Here is a 19,846-nt window from a genome sequence, read left to right on the forward strand (position 1 = left end):
TCTCTTTTTTGTAAAGCCGGAGCCAGTGTTGTATGTAAATTCCGACCAAGCAGTAAAAGCTTTTTCTAAGAATGGACTAAATGAATAATGGGCAGTTCATCTGCACCACATTTCTTTAAGTTCAGAGTGATGAAACCTGTAGATGAGGACAGATGGAGAAACACAAGAGAAGCAGCTAGAACCTGGTTCCACAGAGAAGCTAAAGCCTCGAAATCCTTCAGCATCAGCGAATTCAGACAAAACATGGTTCAGACTTCATCTCGCCTCTTTGTGAATTTAATTAAAAGAACACATCTGTTCATTTTTATCTTCTTAACCTTTGGTGTTCTGAGTTTCGTTTTAGCCTCGGCTTAAAAAAGGCATTCTCATAATGAAATGAGTGACTGCAAACACAAGGTCTGTTTGAATGGTTCTGGAGTCAGAATCAAGAGGACACTTGTCAGATCTGCTGTTATGTCTAAAACATAATATATGAGTTTCTGGTGGAAGGAAAATGAACTTGGCTCCACACAAATGAAACGTTACCTGAAGAAAAGAGGGTGAATGTGCCTTTAAAATATACAGAATGAACCAGTCAAATTTGTGACCTCTCTCTCAAAGATTTGATTCTGAAGTGGAACAAAGCAATTTTTTTTAAAAAACTACATATTCAGATTTCGTCTTTTATATTTCACATTTTTGAATGTTGTCATTTGTATATTAATGATAGTGACCAATGCATCCGCATGCAGCTGCTGTGGACATTTTCTGCTCAGGACTAAACCTCCATCAGTGGATTGTACGTGTGGGACCGGATTGTTTCAGTCAATAGAACTACAGTGAGTGATGAGCCGGTCAGAATCCAGTGGTGGAATTCAAGCTGCTGCATAAAGAGAGATGCACCAGAAACAAAGCAGCTTCTCAGCAGCTGAGATGTGTTTAAAGCAGCGGCCTGTGTTGCTGCTCCGCTCTGACCGGGTTCTTCCTCCGCCTGCACTGGTTTGACTGGTTTGTCCTGTGACTGGAGCCGTGCAGGCCGGACTCCGTGACTGTGTCTCTGTTTGTGTGCTTTAACCCGCGTCCTCCAGCTGCAGCGCTCAGGCTCATTACCTCCGTCAACGCGCTGCAGCACTTCCATCTGTGTCTGTGACTGGAGACTGATTCATTCCTGTTTGTGCCCCACCTTTTGCTTAATAGCGTCTCTCATCGCTTCATGACCACATGCTTCTGACTGGTGTGTATCATTTTCCTTAGTAAGTTACAGTGATTATGTAAAAGCTTCAGTGCGTCCGACAGCAGCAGTTAAACAGCTTCTGCACATTAAGGGACTTACGCCATTAGTGTCAGTGGAGCCGTGGAGCCCAAAACCCGGTGACAGTTTAAAAGCAGCTTCGCGCTACGAGTCCAATGACGCAGGACGTCAGGACGCGGAGCCGCGTCCAGGAACCAAACGGCTCAAGGTTTAAACCTTTTATTTTGTGCTGCTCCGTTCAAAGAGCCTTTAAGGATTTCTCTTTTCAGGAAACAGGCACAGACTGTTTGGTTTGTGCTGCAGCTCAGCTTCCTCTTTCTCGAGTCCTGCTCACAAACAAAAGCAAATGAAATGTCAGGGTTTTCTCTAACTCAGGTCTCAAAGGCCACAGTGGGAGCGTTGAACCCGGTTCTGGTGTCGCCGGAGCAGAAACGCTGCCGCCGGCGCCTGCGCTGTGATTCCTGAGGTCCGAGGATGAATATGATGAGGAGGAGTTGGATTCCCAATTAAAGGAAACCTCTTGTTTTGGTGTTTTAGCTTCTCGGAGGTTTTAGTTTTGAACTTTCCACTGGGACCAATTATCGCATTTTGAGTTCATTTCCATGACTTTCCTTCGTGTTCAGGCCTCCTCGTGTTTTCAGCATTTCTAAAGAAAAGTCTTTAAAAGGAGAACACCTCCGCTGCTGGATCGGGTCTCAGTCTCTTATGGCCGCTCGGGGTTCTGCTTTTAGCCCCACAGCCTTTCTAAAGCACTACTGACGTACTTCAGGTGATTATTCATGTCTTTGTGCTCGATGTGGTGCAGAAAGGACACTTTCATCACACTTTGGATAAAACAAGTCCACTTTCCATAAAGTGCCGTTCATTTCTCCCTCAGAACCTCGAGCGTCGGCGTGATTCGATGCTCCTGTAACAATAAATATTTGACTTTTCACTTTCACTTAGTTCTGATCTCCTGTTTCCCACCATCACGGTGCCACTTTGTCAGCAGCGCTTTGAAGGAGGCACCAGACGAGGCGGAGAATCACTGCAGGTTGATTTCTCGCGGGTCGATTCGAGTCCCGTCTCAGCATTTTTCACTGGAAGGTTTAAAACACTAAAAGTAAAAATACTGCAGTACGAGTCTTGGACTCGTGTGTGTGTGTGTGTGTGTGTGTGTGTGTGTGTGTGTGTGTGTGTGTGTGTGTGTGTGTGTGTGTGTGTGTGTGTGTGTAGCACATATACAGCCCGGCTCCATATGCCACAATCAACCAATTCACAGCAGAGATAATCAAAGGTTGCTATGGCGACCGGCGGTGGAGCCCACGTGTGACAGCTCCAAGTTCCACATTCCACCTCTTGAACTCTCCTCTCAGTTTAATGCACGTAGGTGTGAGGGATTTGCTGCAGGTTTGGTTCCGCCCCTGAATTCAGGCTTCTCATCATCTGCACCACCAGCTTTTAATTGGCGGCGGCGACATCACGGCCAGGTCGCCCTCACGCCTCGCGGGCTCGTCCGTGGCTACAGGACGTTTTCATCTTGACCAGCGGATTTCACCGGCCAATTAGGATGGAACTGAACACGGGTGTGGGAAAGGTGGCGTCTGCAGCCAGGTTGAACCCTCATGTAACCTGTGTGATATGTGTGTTCTCCAGCAGCCATCAGCTGTGCAGGCTGCTCTGTGAGAGGCCTCCATCTGTGTTTATGGTGGTTGCTGTGCATAATTATCCACACCAATCATGCTAAATTGGCCAGAAAATATACAGTACCAGACACCAGTTGTGATAAGTGAACCTCTGTCAGTCTGATGTAATGAAATAATGGAAGTAAAGCGATGACTCCGTGTTGTAACAGCCTCACAGCTGGCGCATGCTTTTAAATCACCAAAGATGGATGCACACGTGTCCCATTCGCCAAATGTCGCCCCCTGAGTGTTTGTCCCCAGACGCCGGCACTCACACACCCAAAGAAGTGGGATTGGAAGCATCACGGAGGCTTATTCATTAGCTGCAGCGTGCTTCTTTGTGTTCTGCGCGGCCACCTACACAAACTCCTGGGAGCGGCTGCTGTTTTTAGCAGTGGGGGAAAATTGGAGAACAAGTTTCTTTCCAAAAAGTCTGCGTTAATGAGCGGCGCTGTACGCGACGCTCTGCATGGCTTTCAACTGGGAGAACTGGTGCTATAGAAGCATGCACATACAGTATGTGGGCATTGTGAGTCGGGGCTGCAGGAAGCAGCATCTGGAGCGTCAACGATTATCTCAGGTGCTCATTGTGGGTCTAACGGCCGCCTGCAGACTGGGAGCGGAGCGGAGCATCGCCAGCAGCGCTAATTGAAGCCTGGATTTGCTTCAGGAGCATCAAACGCTGGACTCGGACAGGCAGAGACGATCCAGGGTGCCAGGAAACGCCAGTGGAAGTGGAGGAAGTGTCAGGAAGGGACTTCAGTGCTTCTCAAAGGATCAAACGCTTCCACAATCAGGGCAGAAATACACAAACTCTGCGAGGCCACAACGAGCCTCCAACTACTCCCACACGCGCTGCCTGTGGGCAGATCCACGAGCTGTCACTCCAGCAGCAGCTCAGCCTGATAAGAATAATAGAGGAGCTGCTTATGTTTGAGTTATTTCAGGATCAAAATAATAAGCTGCGAAAAAATGGACTGTTTATTCTAAAGCGCGTGACGGTGCGCTGCTTTCATTAGGTGTCGACAGACGCGGAGAACGAGCTGCTGTTTGTACTTTCGGATGTCGATGCATTAAAAGTGTGCGCAGATTCTGAAAGAGTGAACGGCACAAAAAGACGCGTAGACAAAAGGCTCCAACTGAGAAAAGAGCAGCGCGAAGGACAAACCGCGGCACAGCACAATTAAAGGAACGCGCGTTCAAATGAAAACGGGCTGTAATGAGACGCTGCATTAGCGTCACAACCTGGTGCTGCACTGAGTACATTCGTCAAGCAGCTCGTTTTAAGAAGGTACTAAAGCTGCGAGCGGCGCCGACAGCGCAACGCTACGCGTTAATCAGAATATATTAAACATTAAGAGCAGAGCTAATAATGAGACAGCGCAAATTAAAGCGGTTTGTTCACGTAGCGATGTGCTTATTCAAACGTTTCCGGTCAACGCCGGGTCACGGTGCGTTTCCCGTCATGCACTCCGTCAGACCACGTGCACGTGCAGCGCGTGCTGACCGCGCCGAGTGGGGCCGTAACCCGCTTCTTACACTCACTTTCGCATCGTCTTCCCATCAAATCCCTCATCGTAATGATAGTAATTACAGGCAGCCAGCGGACGCTAGCCGCGGACGCGCGAGGCCAAGCGCTAATGGACGCGTGCGTGCGGCGTGTCCGCGTGCGTGTGTCCCGCGCCTCTTCTCGTATTTGCCAAGGAAAAAATTTCCAATTAACCAACAGCTTGCTCTCAAGTGGAAGTGAGAAATGGAGAAACTTGGACAAAAGCACAGCGCGAGAACACGCTGGAATAATAAAGAGGCGTGTGTGAGGCTGACGCTGTTTACACAGGACGCGCATGTATGAAGATTACCGGCGCGTGAGCAAGGCAGCACCCACCGGGATCAGAACCCGCTCGTCGCTGGTTGCTGTTGGTTACGATGACGATTATTCTAACAACGGGTTTTGCGTTTTATCTTGAAGTGATGTTACATTCATACTGAGATACTGAAGGAAAGCAGCGTTGCAGTACTAGTACAGTACTAGTAGATGTACTTGGTGTACTTGTGTACTTCCAGGCCTCGACCCTGTGATGGACTGACCGGACTCTGACCCAACCACTGAACGGATCAGCGCCAGCTCCCGAGACCCTTTAGACGAACAGCAGTCGTAGAAACGGGTGATTTATTTCTGTTTTTGCAGCTCTGGAAGTGACAACAGTAACTAACTTACTGGAAGGTTCCATTGAGCCTCAGGAGCCTCCAGGTGTTTGTTTGAACTGGTGAAAGCAGAGTCTATATTTACACCAGAAGATGAGTCGATATCAACCCGATGAGAACTAAAAGCACAGGCTCGTCTGAAGGACGCGGCTCCTGCTGCACAGAAAGCTCAATTATATGTGAGATCAGACAAGGTTTGTGGGTGTTGATGGCTGATTAGCTCCGACGTGTGGCTGCTATACATTACTCTCTAATTTGTATTGCCAGGTAAAACTTGGCGTTATTAACTTAGCGAGCCGACTGTGCTCATTCAAACATAATTAGCATCCAGTCACGCCTAGCAGGTAGCGGCGCCGGAGCCTGCGCTGTTTACTCCATTTCTCTGAAAAGTATGTCTACAAGAAAGTAATTTTGTTTCCACAACAAGGTCGCTGGCTGGAGATAAGGAAATAATTATCAACACAAACAAGCTGCCAAGAAGTTTTACGTGAACATGGAATAATTATTTCCTTCGCTTAAATTAACACGTTTGCCTGCGATAATCACAGGACGGACGGAACAACGCGGCGCGGGAACAGGAACAAACAGAGGGATTAATGCTTTGCTTTCACTCGGGCTCGTTTCAGAACATCGTCACGTGCATTTGGTTTGGAGCGTCCGGAGGAAGACGATGCAGGAGAAAATGTCCATTTTCCTCCCTGTGAGGATGAGATGAGTGAGTTTCCTGAAGGTTTCAACGCGGAAGCGGACGCGTGCAGATGAATAACAAGAAGCGGTTTAATAAAAACCACCTGCAGCGACGACAACAAAAGGAGCCGATCAATCCACGTGTTTAAGTTTAATTATGTTTAAGCCGACGCACTTTGATGCTCGCCCTCTCATTCTGATACCAGCGGATCCATGGGTGCTTGGAGTCGACTGAACCCGATCCCGGCTCACGATGACGCCGCAACGGGCCGTGAATCCTGGGTCGTCAGAGGAGGCAGGAAACGGTCCGAACTGGACCTGAAGCTGCAGAACCGGGTCCATTTAGACGGAGCCGGACAAACATGCACGGTGTCACATCTGCGACGTCCTCCACAAAGCAGCTTTGATTCAAATGTGGATCAAGTGCAAGTGTAAATAAAGTTTTTCCCTGTTCAGGCGGATGAGATTTCACCTAAACTTCTCCGGCGGCGCAGCTTAAACGATGAAGCATGTCCTTGCGCTGCCTAATTCCCAAACTTGACTCCTGCTTCTTTGTGCGAGGGCAGGAGGCCGGCGAGATAATTCCCACATTCACAGGGGAAGATTAACAGCCCTCCGAGGGCTCGACTGCCGCTTGTCAATCAGGCAACCGGCTGCTCCTCCGCCGGCGCTTTGTTCTGCGGCTGATGCAAAGAGCACCTACTCACGTCCATCACTGCAGAATATCCTCAGTGAAGTGTTACAAAAGAAAGAATTGAGAATAAAGGGGCAAAAACTGAATTGTGACATGAAAGAAAGGAATATTTGTCATTCGCTGCACGATCTTATTGCTCCACGAGTATGAGAGGCAATGCTTTTGTACGGCAACGAAGCCAAGATAAGGGAACGGCCTGGAAATTACATTTGCTATACGACCATTTGTATCAGTTGGGAGATAATGAAGGAAAGTTCTATTCACATTATCGTCCTCCGCAGACTTATCACAAGCTAACTGCTAATTTATCCTGGAAGCCCAGATCACGGGCATTAATTAGCAGGAGATTCCAGGACTGTGACTCTGTCTACGATCGCGCAACAGATATTTAATGTGCCACTGATGCAATCAATTTCTCTCCACTTTTTTTTTTTTTTTTTGGCACTTGTGAAATATCGTGGGGAAACTCAACGCTGTCAAAGCCGCTAAAGTCTTCGCCGCAGCCCGGCACTCGCAGCTGACATATTGACGCTATCTTGTGAAAGTGTGTCAGACGTGTCACGATGCGCCGCTGAAGCAGCTCGGGGACGGACAGCTCCAAAGACCCGAGGACACGGAGCCGCGCACGCGGGCGCTGCTCTGCACAAAGGACCGGCGCCGTTTGGCCTTTTCGCCGGATCCGCCGCTCACACATCCTGCTGAGCTCTTTGATCATTTCCTGCTCTTTCCTCTGTTCCTGTCTCTCCCCTCGGTCCCTGTTTAACAGCAGGCAGGAAGTCGATACTGGTGACATTTACAGGGGAGTTATTGAAACTCTTATTAATACACGTCTGTGTTGTTTGCATGATTTTGCATCTAATTGAACGCTGATTTGGGACACGGCCTCCTAAAACCCCAAACCCAGCATCAGCCACGCGTTAGAGCGGTCCCACGTGTCCATATATCAGTGTTGACTCTTCCTTTTATTCCTGAAGCAACTGTTGGGGTTTAAAATAACAGGTCACATCAACCGGTGCCACGCGTCAATAAAAGAACGTGGACGCGCCTCCACTCGAGTATCACACGTGAACCGGAGCAGCACATAAACAACCAGGGGTGACAGATTATCAATAATCCTATTATATGACTTGTCAGCACACATGACGGAGAACTCGGCCCGTGTGGCGTCGTAACAGCGCTGGAAAAAGCCCTCAGATGTTCCAGTCGAGTCCAGAGCGGACGGCTGGTGTGGAAGTGGGCGAAGGCTGCAGGTGCCTCCTCCAGGGCCGCGTCCCTGCTGCTTCCAGCTCTCTGCTGATTACTGCCAACAGCTGTGTCTGCTGGCTCATCCAGCTGTTGACTGAGAGGGAGCTGGAGCAGAAGAGTGGCCTGAGTTTGACTTTCCAGGTGTAGAAGAAGGTGATTTAAAGTGTCTCCTGTAAGTTACATGCACGTAAACGGTGTTATTGTAGCAAACACTCATTCAATGTTGCTCCAACTATAAGATGAGGAGTCGCGAGGAGCCGTCTGATGAGCTGACGTCGGGTCAGGCTCCCATTCTCTCACGCTTCCCTCTCTGGCCACGCCCCTTCGTCTGGACCACGCCCACTTCCGTGTTCCCCACCGTTTCCAACCACGGGTCCAGTCGCAGCTCCTCTCACCGGAGCCTCCTCTGCGTCCTGCGTTCTTTTTGCTGCCGCTTCCTCTCAGGTACAGCGTGTTAAGCCATGCCTGTTGCTAGCCGTTAGCCGTTAGCCTTTAGCTAACCAGGTGTTAGACCATATTAGTCACGCTTTGTCACCCATATAAGTTGTGCGTTATGTTTCCAGTAACTAATTTATTCCACTTTATTCCAAGTCCAGGGCTTAAGTCAGGTTGTGTGTTCTGTCTAGTGTTGAGTCCTGGTTCGTTTCCTTTGCTCCTGGGTTGTTGTATTACTTGGACTGAAGCTGTGGATGTTCTTGGAGAACGTTTGGTTCCACCCAGAATCTTCTGCTTGACGTTGGCTGCTTGGTTTGGAGGCGACTGGCTGGACTGTGTTGATCGTCGTGAGGAAACCATTGAGCAGCTGACTGACGGTGGACGACGACGAACCAAGGACTCGACTCGGACCTGAACCTGGACCTGGACCTGGACCACTGGACCTGGACCTGATCCACTGGACCTGGACCTGGACCTGGACCACTGGACCTGGACCTGGACCTGGACCTGGACCTGGACCACTGGACCTGGACCTGGACCTGGACCTGGACCACTGGACCTGAACCTGAACTTGGACCACTGGACCTGGACCTGGACCACTGGACCACTGGACCACTGGACCTGGACCTGGACCACTGGACCTGGACCTGGACCTGGACCACTGGACCTGAACCTGGACCTGGACCTGGACCACTGGACCTTAACCTGGACCACTGGACCTGGACCTTAACCTGGACCACTGGACCTGGACCTGGACCTGGACCTGGACCACTGGACCTGGACCTGATCCACTGGACCTGAACCTGAACCTGGACCACTGGACCTGAACCTGAACCTGGACCACTGGACCTGGACCTGATCCACTGGACCTGAACCTGAACCTGGACCACTGGACCTGGACCTGATCCACTGGACCTGAACCTGAACCTGAACCTGGACCACTGGACCTGAACCTGGACCTGGACCTGGACCACTGGAACTTAACCTGAACCTGGACCACTGGACCTGGACCTGATCCACTGGACCTGAACCTGAACCTGAACCTGGACCACTGGACCTGAACCTGGACCTGGACCTGGACCACTGGAACTTAACCTGGACCACTGGACCTGGACCTGGACCACTGGACCTGGACCTGATCCACTGGACCTGAACCTGAACCTGGACCACTGGACCTGAACCTGAACCTGGACCACTGGACCTGGACCTGATCCACTGGACCTGAACCTGAACCTGGACCACTGGACCTGGACCTGATCCACTGGACCTGAACCTGAACCTGAACCTGGACCACTGGACCTGAACCTGGACCTGGACCTGGACCACTGGAACTTAACCTGGACCACTGGACCTGGACCTGAACCACTGGACCTGAACCTGAACCTGAACCTTGACCTGTGAGTAATTGAGCCCTCAGTTCTGTGACTGCTGGGTTTCTGGACTCCGCTGGATTCTGACTCAGCTCCTACTTTAACGCTGATGAATTCCATCTAATGGTGAACTGACTGCGACAGGCGGACACGCCGTCGCCCGGTGCTGTTCATCATCCACACACTCGCTGTGTGTCTGCTCGGCCTGTTTTCTGCTCACTTCCCCCGTGTTGTTATGATGAATATTGAGGGTAATACATCTGGAACAAGCCTCGGAGGAGAGCGTTTCACCTCCCAGCAGCTTCTCTCATGTTGCAGCATCTGTCTTATAAATAACAGCTGACGTGAGAAGACCTGGGGGGAGTTGGGGGTCACACGGTCCCCAATGCAGCATTTATAACAAGCACACAAATGCTGCAGTAATTGTTTGTGACACACTGTAACGTGTCTGAACACAACTGAGGTTATTCAGACTTGTCTGGTGTTAGAACGAAGACGTGTTATTGTCGTGCATTACGTTGTTCGTCACTTAGTTGCACAAAGGACGACTTTGCCTTAATGAATCTGTGAATAGCCACAACCTGGACTCGTTCCAGTCCGTCCATTAGCACCGTGGTGCCGTAATGTAAAACTCAGCCAGATGTAAAGATGTAAAAGGTGTTGTTGTTTCACACAGGAACCGCGTATTCTGAATTCCGAGGCGTCTGGAGCGTCCAGAGCGGCGTGCACGTCGGAACAATCCCCTCTGCTCCGCGTCCTCAGACGCCACCTCTGCAGAAAGCAACAGTGCCACCTGCTGAAGCCTGGCGGGATGAACGCGCCTCCTCCGAGCTGCAACACACGCCCTGATACGAGCGGTGGCCGGCGTTCATCAGGTGGGAATGGACCGGGATCGGTGGCGTGGCTTCTCTGCGTCGTCTCTCCCATGATGCACCTCTCTGTGGCTGAGATGACGCTCCAGCGCCAGTAATCCTCCCTGGGCCCGGCCCGACCCGGCCCGGCCCGCGAGGCCTCCCAGGGCGCTGCAGCGCAAGGAAACCTGCGCCCAAACGCATCATGCTCAATATGTGCCTGCCGTACAGCGTTAAATTAGTCCTAATCCTGGAGGCTGTGGGTTTTAGATGAAGGTTTAAAGTCGGCTTTTAGCCAAGCGCTTTGCAGTGATGTCAATTCCCAAATCCCCAGCGTGAAAGTTTGCCTCCAAAACCTGCGAACGCATTCAGTCTGATGGTACAAACTCGTGCCTCTGACTAATGAGTGGACGTCTTTAATCTCTTAAACTCTAGTAAGCGTCGGCTGTGGAGCCGAGTCGAGGCTGGGATTAGATGAAGCGTGAGCTGGTCGGACATTCAGCACCAACGGATCACCAGTTAACTTCTGTGGGTCCAGTCACAAACTCTGAGGCGTAACTGGGAGAGGAGAGTGTTTAAGAGGAAGCAGTAAGTGGCAGCGAGTGAGGCTCAGGCTCAGCTTGACCTGAACGTCGGCTCATATTTACCCAACGCAGATGTGAGTGGAGGTTTAACAAGCATCCAAACCTCCAAACCTGCCACCGCTGCCTTTGTCTGCGTTTCCCTCAACCTGTAAATTCCTTCTGCTGCTGAAACATCTTGGTTACAAATCAATCCAACAAATTCCTGCTCCCGTTCCCTGAGCCTCGTCCCACAGATAACACCGGTGCCAGGCTCCTTTCTCTGGAGTTCATGTTTTCCATCCTCCGCTAGTTGACTGTGACTGCACCAGGCTGCTGTGCTGTCAATTATTCACACTGCCTCCGTCTGAGTCGACCCGATGCTCTGGCTCCGCGAGTGCGAGTGCGAGTCGACAACCTGCTTTCAGCTCATGGCAGGAATGGAGGCTGCACTGTCTCAGCGTTCAGGTCGGGTAGAAGCTGTTTGCGACTGTGTTGCACATTGAGTGACTTGTACGTCTGTGTTTCCTCTGGAGGAAATAAGACTGATGGCGTGAGGTTTATTAACTTACTAGAACAGGCTGAGGAACGTCTTCTTCTCCCCCTCTGGTTGCTTTCTTATTTCTACTTCACTATCATTCCTCACCTGCGCGGCTCCGGGGGCACTTCCAGCTTGTTATAAGGGATGTAACTGTCTCCTGCATCCACTGCTGCTCCACAGCATCTCCTCATTCACCACTGAGTGTTTGGATCTTTCCAGGAACAGAACTCCCCCCGGGCTCCGTCGGCGCTCTCTGGGTGTGAAGTGAGCAGAGAGCATTACCTGGCAGCCCTGGAAGGCTTGGGAAGGAGAACCTGGACCGTGTTGAGAAGCTGGACTCAAGTGCCTTCATCATCCAGTGTGTCAAGTGCAGCAGAGAGAGCAGAGCTGCGACTGTGGGATTTATTAGAGGGGCTGATGAAGGAGCTGCAGTTACACACTCGTAGAAATCCCCCACGAAGAAGTAAACGTTCTTTTTGTTGAACCGTCATTACAGCGACGTAGCTGATTTCAGTTAAGTCCAGGTACAGAGCTTTGAACTGTCTCTGCACAGGTCAAACAGACCGTTTCATTCCTGGTCCTCCTGTTTCCTGTTTAGGGCTTCACCTGTTGTCGCATGTCCGCTCGGTCAGAGGAGCCCCAGGGGTCTTGGATGGATGGATGAATTGCATCCTCTTCTCCACAGGTGAGCACTCTGATCCAGGGTACATTGGATTAGATCGGCCAGATGCTGTCCTGGTCTGTCGTGGTGAAGAGGGAGCGGCGGCAGGAGAGGATGTAGCCAAGTGGCAGCAGGAAGCGAGATATTGGAGATTTAGCCACATCTATCCCGCACATGCCGCTGAGCCTGGTTTATCCTCTATCTGCGCTGCCGATCAGATCTTGATTACGAGAGCCTCCTCCAGCAAATAGGATCACAACCTAATCATCTCAGGCCCAGTCCTTCAAAATAAAACTCCAGACCAAATAAGACGACTTAGCAGAAACGAGACAATGATGAGCTGTGAGGGAGGCTGGGAGCTTGTGATTGTCTGAGTGATAAGGAGGTGGTGGCGGCTGATTGACAGTCAGCTGATAGGCACAAGAAAAATATGATGGGAAAACGTGTAACAGGGTGTAATCAAAGTAAAATATATATGGAAGGATTTCACTTTGTTAAATCAGTTCATCTTGACTGACTCCAAACTTTTGGCAACAACATCCATTAAACTGTTTCTGTGAAATGGAACCTTTACTTTGTTTCTATAGTTACTAAAGCAAATATTGGGAGACACAAAATATTATATTCTGAACCAATTAAAAAACAGAAGTTGGTAAAGATTTAATCTATTTTGTACCAACAGCTGGTTAATATAATAAATCATTTGTTTTTCTTTAGTTGATTATGTTTCATATTTGCAAACCCAACTTAAATAAAGCTTTAAGTATGATGGAGTAAAGTACTTAAGGCCACTGTCACCACCAGACTCTGTTCAGTTTCCTCGTCTCTCTCAAAACAACAAAACTTTCACTAGATTCAAAGTTTATTATTTTTAATACATACAGATTATTTTGGATGTACAACAGAGGCCACCTGGATCAATAACAGACGAGTGGTCCAGAGGTCAGCCTGCGAGCAGCGAGCTGAGCAGCTGGTGACAGGGATTGAATTAATGATGGACTTTTAGACTCCTTCACTTCAGCCAGATGTTTTTGTCTCCGATGTCTGCGTTATAGCCAGGAGCGTACTTCTTTCCAGGAAGCTACAAGAAAATACAAAGTATATTTAACAGAAAGCCAGCTGAACAATGTGACGCTAATTATGAAGCCAATTTTTAACAAGTGAATAAAAAGAACCATTTAAAAAGGTTGATTTGTCTGCTAAATGCAACAAAGCAAATTTTAGCTTAGTCTCGAATGACCCTCAAACTGTCTTTCTGGACAAAACACACAACAAAAGCTACAATCATCTTTCCGCGACTTTACTTTGTCAACTCAAATGTGCTGAGTGAGATTATGCCGCCGCGTGTCACATTCTCCTTTTTGTCTCCAGGCTCACAACAAAATGTCAGGTCACATCCTCCTGTCGCATTGCCCTGCCTGATTATAGCAGCGCAGGAGACCGCAAAGAGAAAAAAAGTCTCCAGTCAATAACTTGAAAAGGTCAGATCCAAATGTTTCCCTGCAAGACTGATGATACCAAAAGCCTCGTAGAATATTCCACAACTGGCATTTGCCTCCTTGTAGCTACAAGTCGTTCAATATTTCAGCGGAAGAAAATTGGTTCAATCACTCTGACAATGCAGAGGACTCAGATGGGAGAGGGCAGAGAAATAAAAGTGCTCAATATATAGAGGAGAGAGGATTTAAATGAAAGACGGGGGTCCTCAATATGATTGTGTTGGGCTCAGCAAAACATAATGTAAGACCCACATAAAAACAAAAAGGCCAGCGCCGCTTCCTGCAGCTTAATTGGACACAACAGAGCTGGTGAATATTAGCAGACAACAGTGAGAAATGTCTCATTAGTCTCCAGCTGATCTCCAGGATCAGTGAACATCTCTTCTAACTGACGCAATAAAACGCAATGATTTCTCCCACTTTGTCTACGTTAAACCAGAGGCAGGATAATTCATCTACAGATAACATTTCTGCAGAAGTGCAGTGAGTGTTTCTGCATGTGTGTCTGCAATAAAGTAACACGACACAGCAGTGCTCAACTTGTTCTGTTAAACAGCCAACAGCCTGGTAGACGTTATGTAGCATCAGCCATATCTCAAGTTTAATTCATACTATGTGGATCTTACAATATTAAAATTGGTATGTGATTTTTTTCCATCCTAAATGATTGATGAGGCCTCAAACATGTCAGACTCCGCTCCTTCCTGCAAACACTTGCTGCTTTTTATTTGCCTTTGTGGGAACAATGCTGTGTTTCTTTGTGACCTGCTGCTGCCAATCAATAGATCAATCATCAGAACAGCGTGAACAGCCATGTGCACTGCTGCTGTTTGTATCTGCTCCCCAGTTGCCCGAAAATGCACAGTGTATTTATCAGCATATTATAATATCAGAAGTACTACAACCCACCAGGCACCGCGTGAACCACTGTGTTACAACACTTCAGGCTAAAGAACTCAGAGGCGATGCTTCACAGGCAGATCAGACAAGCTGAGCTACACAACAAAAGCACTACAGGCTTTGAACAACCACCACATGAGCCGGGTCTCCTTGTTTTATTTAAAAAGACAAAAGCACTTCTAATTCTGCACCACAGCTTGTTGAATGAGCCACTAAAACATTCCTCAGGGAAAGGACACTGATTTAGTCTTGTTCCAGCTTTCAGGACTGTTTGGATGCTGATGCTAAGACCTACATATAGAAATACCACTGGTGAGGACAGAGGGTTGAAGGCTACATGAAGAGCTACATTATTAATCAAATGTGAGCAACTTGGAGAAAACATTACCATAAAGAAATGCTGCCAAAATATAAACCGTTAAAAGAACCCACAAATAAATAAGTCGTGGACATACCGATTTATAGGCGTAGAACTTTTCATCATAGTCATGTGCCCCGATGGTTATCTCAGGCAGAAACCTTGGTATGTGGGTCAGGGTTGCCACATTGTGTTTATCTTCAACGCTGTGAAACAAAGTGGAATTAGTCCACAGAGAGGATGATGTATGAGTGGAGCAGTGCACCCAAAAGGCAATCAGGACAAATCTGAATTTTCAGTTCACTGCAGGTACTTTACAAATGTGTCCATAAGAGAGTGTGACAGACTGAGGCAGCGATTGGGAGTGTGTGTGTGTGTGTGTGTGTGTGTGTGTGTGTGTGTGTGTGTGTGTGTGTGTGTGTAAACCTACAGCATCCTCATGTGGTGATAGGAGACGTCATCCTGCTCCAACCATGGCCCCTTTTCAAACTTCAAATATTCAATGTCTTCAGCCACCTAAGGCCGACATACACATTTAAATATACCTTTTAGGAAAAATATCACCCAGTTCCTGTCAGTTGCAAACTTACCCTATCGATATCTTGGGCTTGGGTTGCATCATAAACAAGCAGTTCTGATGTTTCACTGGAAGAAAACACACACAGTTGATGTTTGTTTGGAAGGTTTTCCACTATCAAATGATTTAGGAAACATTTCAATCTTATGAAGTTTGACAGTGGTTAGATATTTAATAATCTGCTTACCGGACTTCTGGAAAAAATGTCTTCTTGTAGCCTTCCTCAATACTCTTTAGATACGCCAGAGGCACGTTCTGAAGGTAGGACTGAAAATAATAATCAATACCAGTGATCATTGCAAGGACTAAAAAGACAAACTAGACAACTGAATCAAAGTAAGCCTGCTCATTAAATGAGGCGGTTTAAAAAAAAGAATTTGCTTTTTAAATTAGAATTCATTTGCATGTATGACCCCAGTAGCCCACAGAAATAACAGGTTTCGGCAAACCCCTCACTACCTTGCCACTTTGTTTCAGCTTCCTATGCACCTCCTCAGCTGCCTGGTCCACATATATGACGAGGTGTGGAGGCAGGAACTCGCAGAGGCTAATGCCCTTAATCTCGTTGTAGTTCTCCACACCTGCAGACCACGGGGCATTTATTAGGAAATGGGTTACTATTCTACCCCATAATCAATTAATTTAACTGGATAATAATTTAACAAGCAGTGTAAATATATTTAAGCTAAAAAAGCTGTGCTTAATTAATAATAATAATAATAATTAATAAAAAATAATTAATAATAATTAATTTATCAATGCTACAGTACTTACATTGCTTCCTGATGTAGCCCTGTTTGAACATGGCTTCCAGGAAGACCATGTCACTGTAGGGCGACCGCTCAAGGATAACTCCTTGGCCTTAATCATACAAAGAATCAGAAGAACATAAGGTGGTAATTTTAAAATTTTAAAAAGTTACTGATATCACAGGAGATTTGTGTAACTGCATGAGACAATTATACAGGTAAAGAGCCAGCACTTGGCCAAACAAGACACTAATGTGTATGTCTCACTGCTATATTGATGTAGTGGTCGTGCTACCTGTGGTGAGCAGGTGTTCAATAGCATCGGCGTACTGAAGCAGCCTCATGGTGTACATCCACAGCTGGAGCCTGTAGCTGTTCCCATCAGCAGCTGTGGGGTCTGTGTAGAACTTCTCCAGGCTACACATTCCATTGTAGTCAACAGGAAGTGGCACTTTCTCCCCAATCATTCTGTCCAAGTAGAAGGTGTCAGCCTCAGGCATGTAGAGCATCCCTGTAGACACAGAATTTAATTTTGCTTGCATGTATGACAATACTCCAAATCATAATAAATAGATCAGAACTCCCACAAGTAAGGGAAGTTATGTGACAGTCAAACACTTACCCAGCTTGTCAGCCAGTTTTTGGGCCAGTGCTCCTTTGCCTGAAGCCAAGTTGCCATCTACAGAGAAGATCTTGCTGTACTGCTTCAACCGTGGCGTCGTCCTCTCGCCCAGCATGTAGGACCACCAGCCGTAGCGCAAGCTCCTCACTGAGCTTGTGTGAACACCTGCCTAGTTTACGCAAAAAACATTTTCTGATACAAACTGTAGCATTTATAACATTTATAACTTGCAGTCAAAAACGCTGCTAAATTGTACATTATTGATTTATATAAGAATACAGTATACTGATATTTATGGTAATAGCAAAAACAGCTGTATCTCATTTTAATTGAATGTTAAATAGCCCCATATTTTACTCAATATTATAACACCTAACCACTTCAATATACCGACAGCTTGTTTTGACAGCCTGATGCTAACAACAACATGAACAGGCCAGGGAGCAGCTAACTTAGCGGTTAGGTAGCTAACTAGCTAAGTTAGCTTGTCCTTGTGAATTAGCATCGTTTCTTGAGCCACATCAGAACCGACTCCATGTATTTTCTGCTTTTACCTTATGTACAGCATTCACTGCTTTGAAAGCAGTTGTTCCCGACGGGATGACCAGCCGGATCACCCTCAGGGCCATGACGAACTGCCCTCCAAAAACCCACGGACCTGACCCCAACAATCGCTAAAACCTAGCGACTAGAATACACGTCATAAACGGGGCCTTTTGTGACTCTCGTCCCATAGAAACTACGTCAGACGGGGTCTCGCTAGTTGCCTAAATAAAACAGTCAAATAAAAAAAAACTAAAATAAAGGATATATATATATATATAGATATATATATATATATATATATATATATATATATATATATATATATATAGATATATATATATATATATATATATATATATATATATATATATTATATATATATATATATATATATATATATATATATATATATATATATAATTTAAGTACATAGAAGTACAAAAATTAATCTTCCCCCCTGGTTTAATATATACAGATAACTAAAATAGTAATAATAGAGTTTATTGTGATACATAATCACGTTGTAACACAAAGGTACTAAATGCATGACAAAGGATAACTTTGAAAAGATAGATGCATCTAACTTAATGTTTTAAAATAAAACCCCAGGGTCCTTTTATATTAGATCCACGTCTGGTGTGTCTTTGTTTTTACCACTAGGTGGCGGTATTGACTTGATTTCTATTTTATTTCTAAAAAAATGGCAGCGCAAATCATTTCCACCTTTTTTTGAAGACCTGGCCTTTTCAAAAAAACAAAAAACCAAACGCACTATATGTCTCCTGATAGCTGAACTGACCTCTGCCCTGTATTCAGTGTCGCACAAAACCCAAGATGTCTGATTTAGCATGAACTATTTTTAATTTTAGGAATGTTTGTGTCTGGGCTGGAACAATGTTTTTACATCTGATTATGTCTTTGTAGAAAAGGGGTGAGTCACCAGTGAGACAGCTACACTAATAGGTGTGGCTGAGATATTGTTGATTTGACCCTCATAAGGCTGCTATTGTGACACTGCTGCTGAAAAGTGTGTGTTAACCAGACAAATGAGGACAAATCACCCTATCATTCTCGGTAGTACTGATGTCACACATGCACAGCCGCCTTGATTCAGTCTCATCTGTCTGTCACTTACCCTCTCTCCTACTGTTAAAAGCTCATTGTTCATACTCATGACTTTATGCAACGCCTTCAACTTGTCGGCATACAGCGTGACTCACAGGCTGTTTCCTCTGTATGCTAGGAAACCACCAATGTAAACACGGCCCACAGGAGACTACTTCATATTTCAGCGCTATTAAGCGAGAGCACCAGTGTTTCTGCTTTGCACATTCACGTCCTGCACAAACCTACTGCAGAGAACGTGAAATGGAAACGCGTTGTCCTTTGTAGAGCGAGGATCTGCCTCCTGATTTGGCAGATTGTCTACTTTCAGTAGCGTAAAGGTCAGTTTCTCTGTAAAAAACACTGCATTCAGCTGTGCACAACAGTCAGGCCAGGCCTGTCAGCATTCATACAGCTGTGCGCTCATTGGCGAACTGATGAGTCTTTGTTGTTGAGATTTGTTATTTTGATTTTTTAAAAGTGACATAGTTTGCTAATAAACCCAGCAAACTGGAAAGAAAGTCACAAAAGGGGGTGATTAATTCGCCAGTCACGTGCAGTGTACGTACGCTCAGTCAGATTACCAATACTTTCCTGTGTAGACATCCTGACATACAAAGACACACACCCCCACAGGAACTTTGGTAATTAGTCGACAGTAAAACAACAATGCTCCACATTCAGGTCTCACGGGTGAAGCCTTGTGAGGCCAGCTGAGGTTTTTGGCAAATCCACCTCTGCCAAACGTCTAGTTTTACAGCAGCTTTTATTTGGCTCTTCTGGGGTTTGGACGGGTTTAACGGTGCCAGCAGGGAGGCACTTTGCCTCCACTGTTTATCGTTAAAACAAAGAAAAAGCCTGGCAACCGAAAAGGAGCCCGTTTACTGGAGTCGCCCGTTTTCACTCCCCTGCAGCACATGTCACCCTATTACTGTACCTGAGTCCCAGCGCCGCTTTTAGTGGTCAGCAGCCACCAAGGGTAAGCTACTGTAAGTCTGAACCTCCTGAAGCTGTCATGGACGTGATGCTCAGTCAGAGCTGGAGTCCTGCTGGTTGTTAAATTAGAAGGTGCTTTGTCCTCTTTGTTTAAAATGAAGACACATATAGTAGAATTCAAGACAGAGCTGATGTGTTGGACGGATTAGACCGGACAGCTGTGGCTAATGCTGTGGCCAGTTAAATCAGCACAGTCTGAATGTTTGTGTAAGTGAAGGAGTGACTCAATACAATACAGTAATAAAACATTTATGATGGTTGGTGCAAAATGTGCAAATTCAGACTGTCCCTGCAGCGTTATCATCGGGCTGTGATTGACAGGCCTGAAGAATATTTAATTAGATATTATTA

At 46.8% G+C, this 19,846-nt stretch overlaps 1 protein-coding gene and 1 long non-coding RNA gene across 2 annotated transcripts; one reads left to right on the forward strand and one right to left on the reverse strand.

Moving 5' to 3' along the window:
* Positions 1 to 4,280: 4,280 nt before the first annotated feature.
* LOC114847602 (uncharacterized) lies at positions 4,281 to 7,663 on the forward strand. Its single transcript, XR_003784236.3, has 3 exons — positions 4,281 to 5,060; positions 5,727 to 5,815; positions 5,994 to 7,663. It is a non-coding gene; the product is annotated as an uncharacterized LOC114847602 (long non-coding RNA).
* A 5,325-nt stretch (positions 7,664 to 12,988) lies between these two features.
* ndufa10 (NADH:ubiquinone oxidoreductase subunit A10) lies at positions 12,989 to 17,563 on the reverse strand. The gene is made up of 10 exons (XM_029137651.3): positions 17,404 to 17,563; positions 16,850 to 17,018; positions 16,523 to 16,738; positions 16,253 to 16,339; positions 15,938 to 16,059; positions 15,666 to 15,745; positions 15,492 to 15,546; positions 15,332 to 15,417; positions 14,999 to 15,107; positions 12,989 to 13,225 (listed from the first exon to the last, which is right to left on the reverse strand). The coding sequence occupies exons 1-10, from the start codon at positions 17,476 to 17,478 to the stop codon at positions 13,157 to 13,159; spliced, it is 1,068 nt and encodes a 355-aa protein (XP_028993484.1). The 5' UTR covers positions 17,479 to 17,563; the 3' UTR covers positions 12,989 to 13,156.
* Positions 17,564 to 19,846: the final 2,283 nt, after the last annotated feature.

This window comes from Betta splendens, chromosome 21 (genome assembly GCF_900634795.4).
Source record: "Betta splendens chromosome 21, fBetSpl5.4, whole genome shotgun sequence".
Taxonomy (NCBI): Eukaryota; Metazoa; Chordata; class Actinopteri; order Anabantiformes; family Osphronemidae; genus Betta; species Betta splendens.

What these genes read in the sequence shown, in the direction of transcription:
- ndufa10 (XM_029137651.3), bottom strand. Translation starts at nt 17,478, where the DNA reads ATGGCCCTGAGGGTGATCCGGCTGGTCATCCCGTCGGGAACAACTGCT. An exon ending in AAAACTGGCTGACAAGCTGG is followed by an intron (nt 16,739 to 16,849) that starts GTAAGTGTTTGA and finishes CTGTGTCTACAG; the next exon opens with GGATGCTCTACATGCCTGAG. An exon ending in TGAACACCTGCTCACCACAG is followed by an intron (nt 16,340 to 16,522) that starts GTAGCACGACCA and finishes TGTATGATTAAG; the next exon opens with GCCAAGGAGTTATCCTTGAG.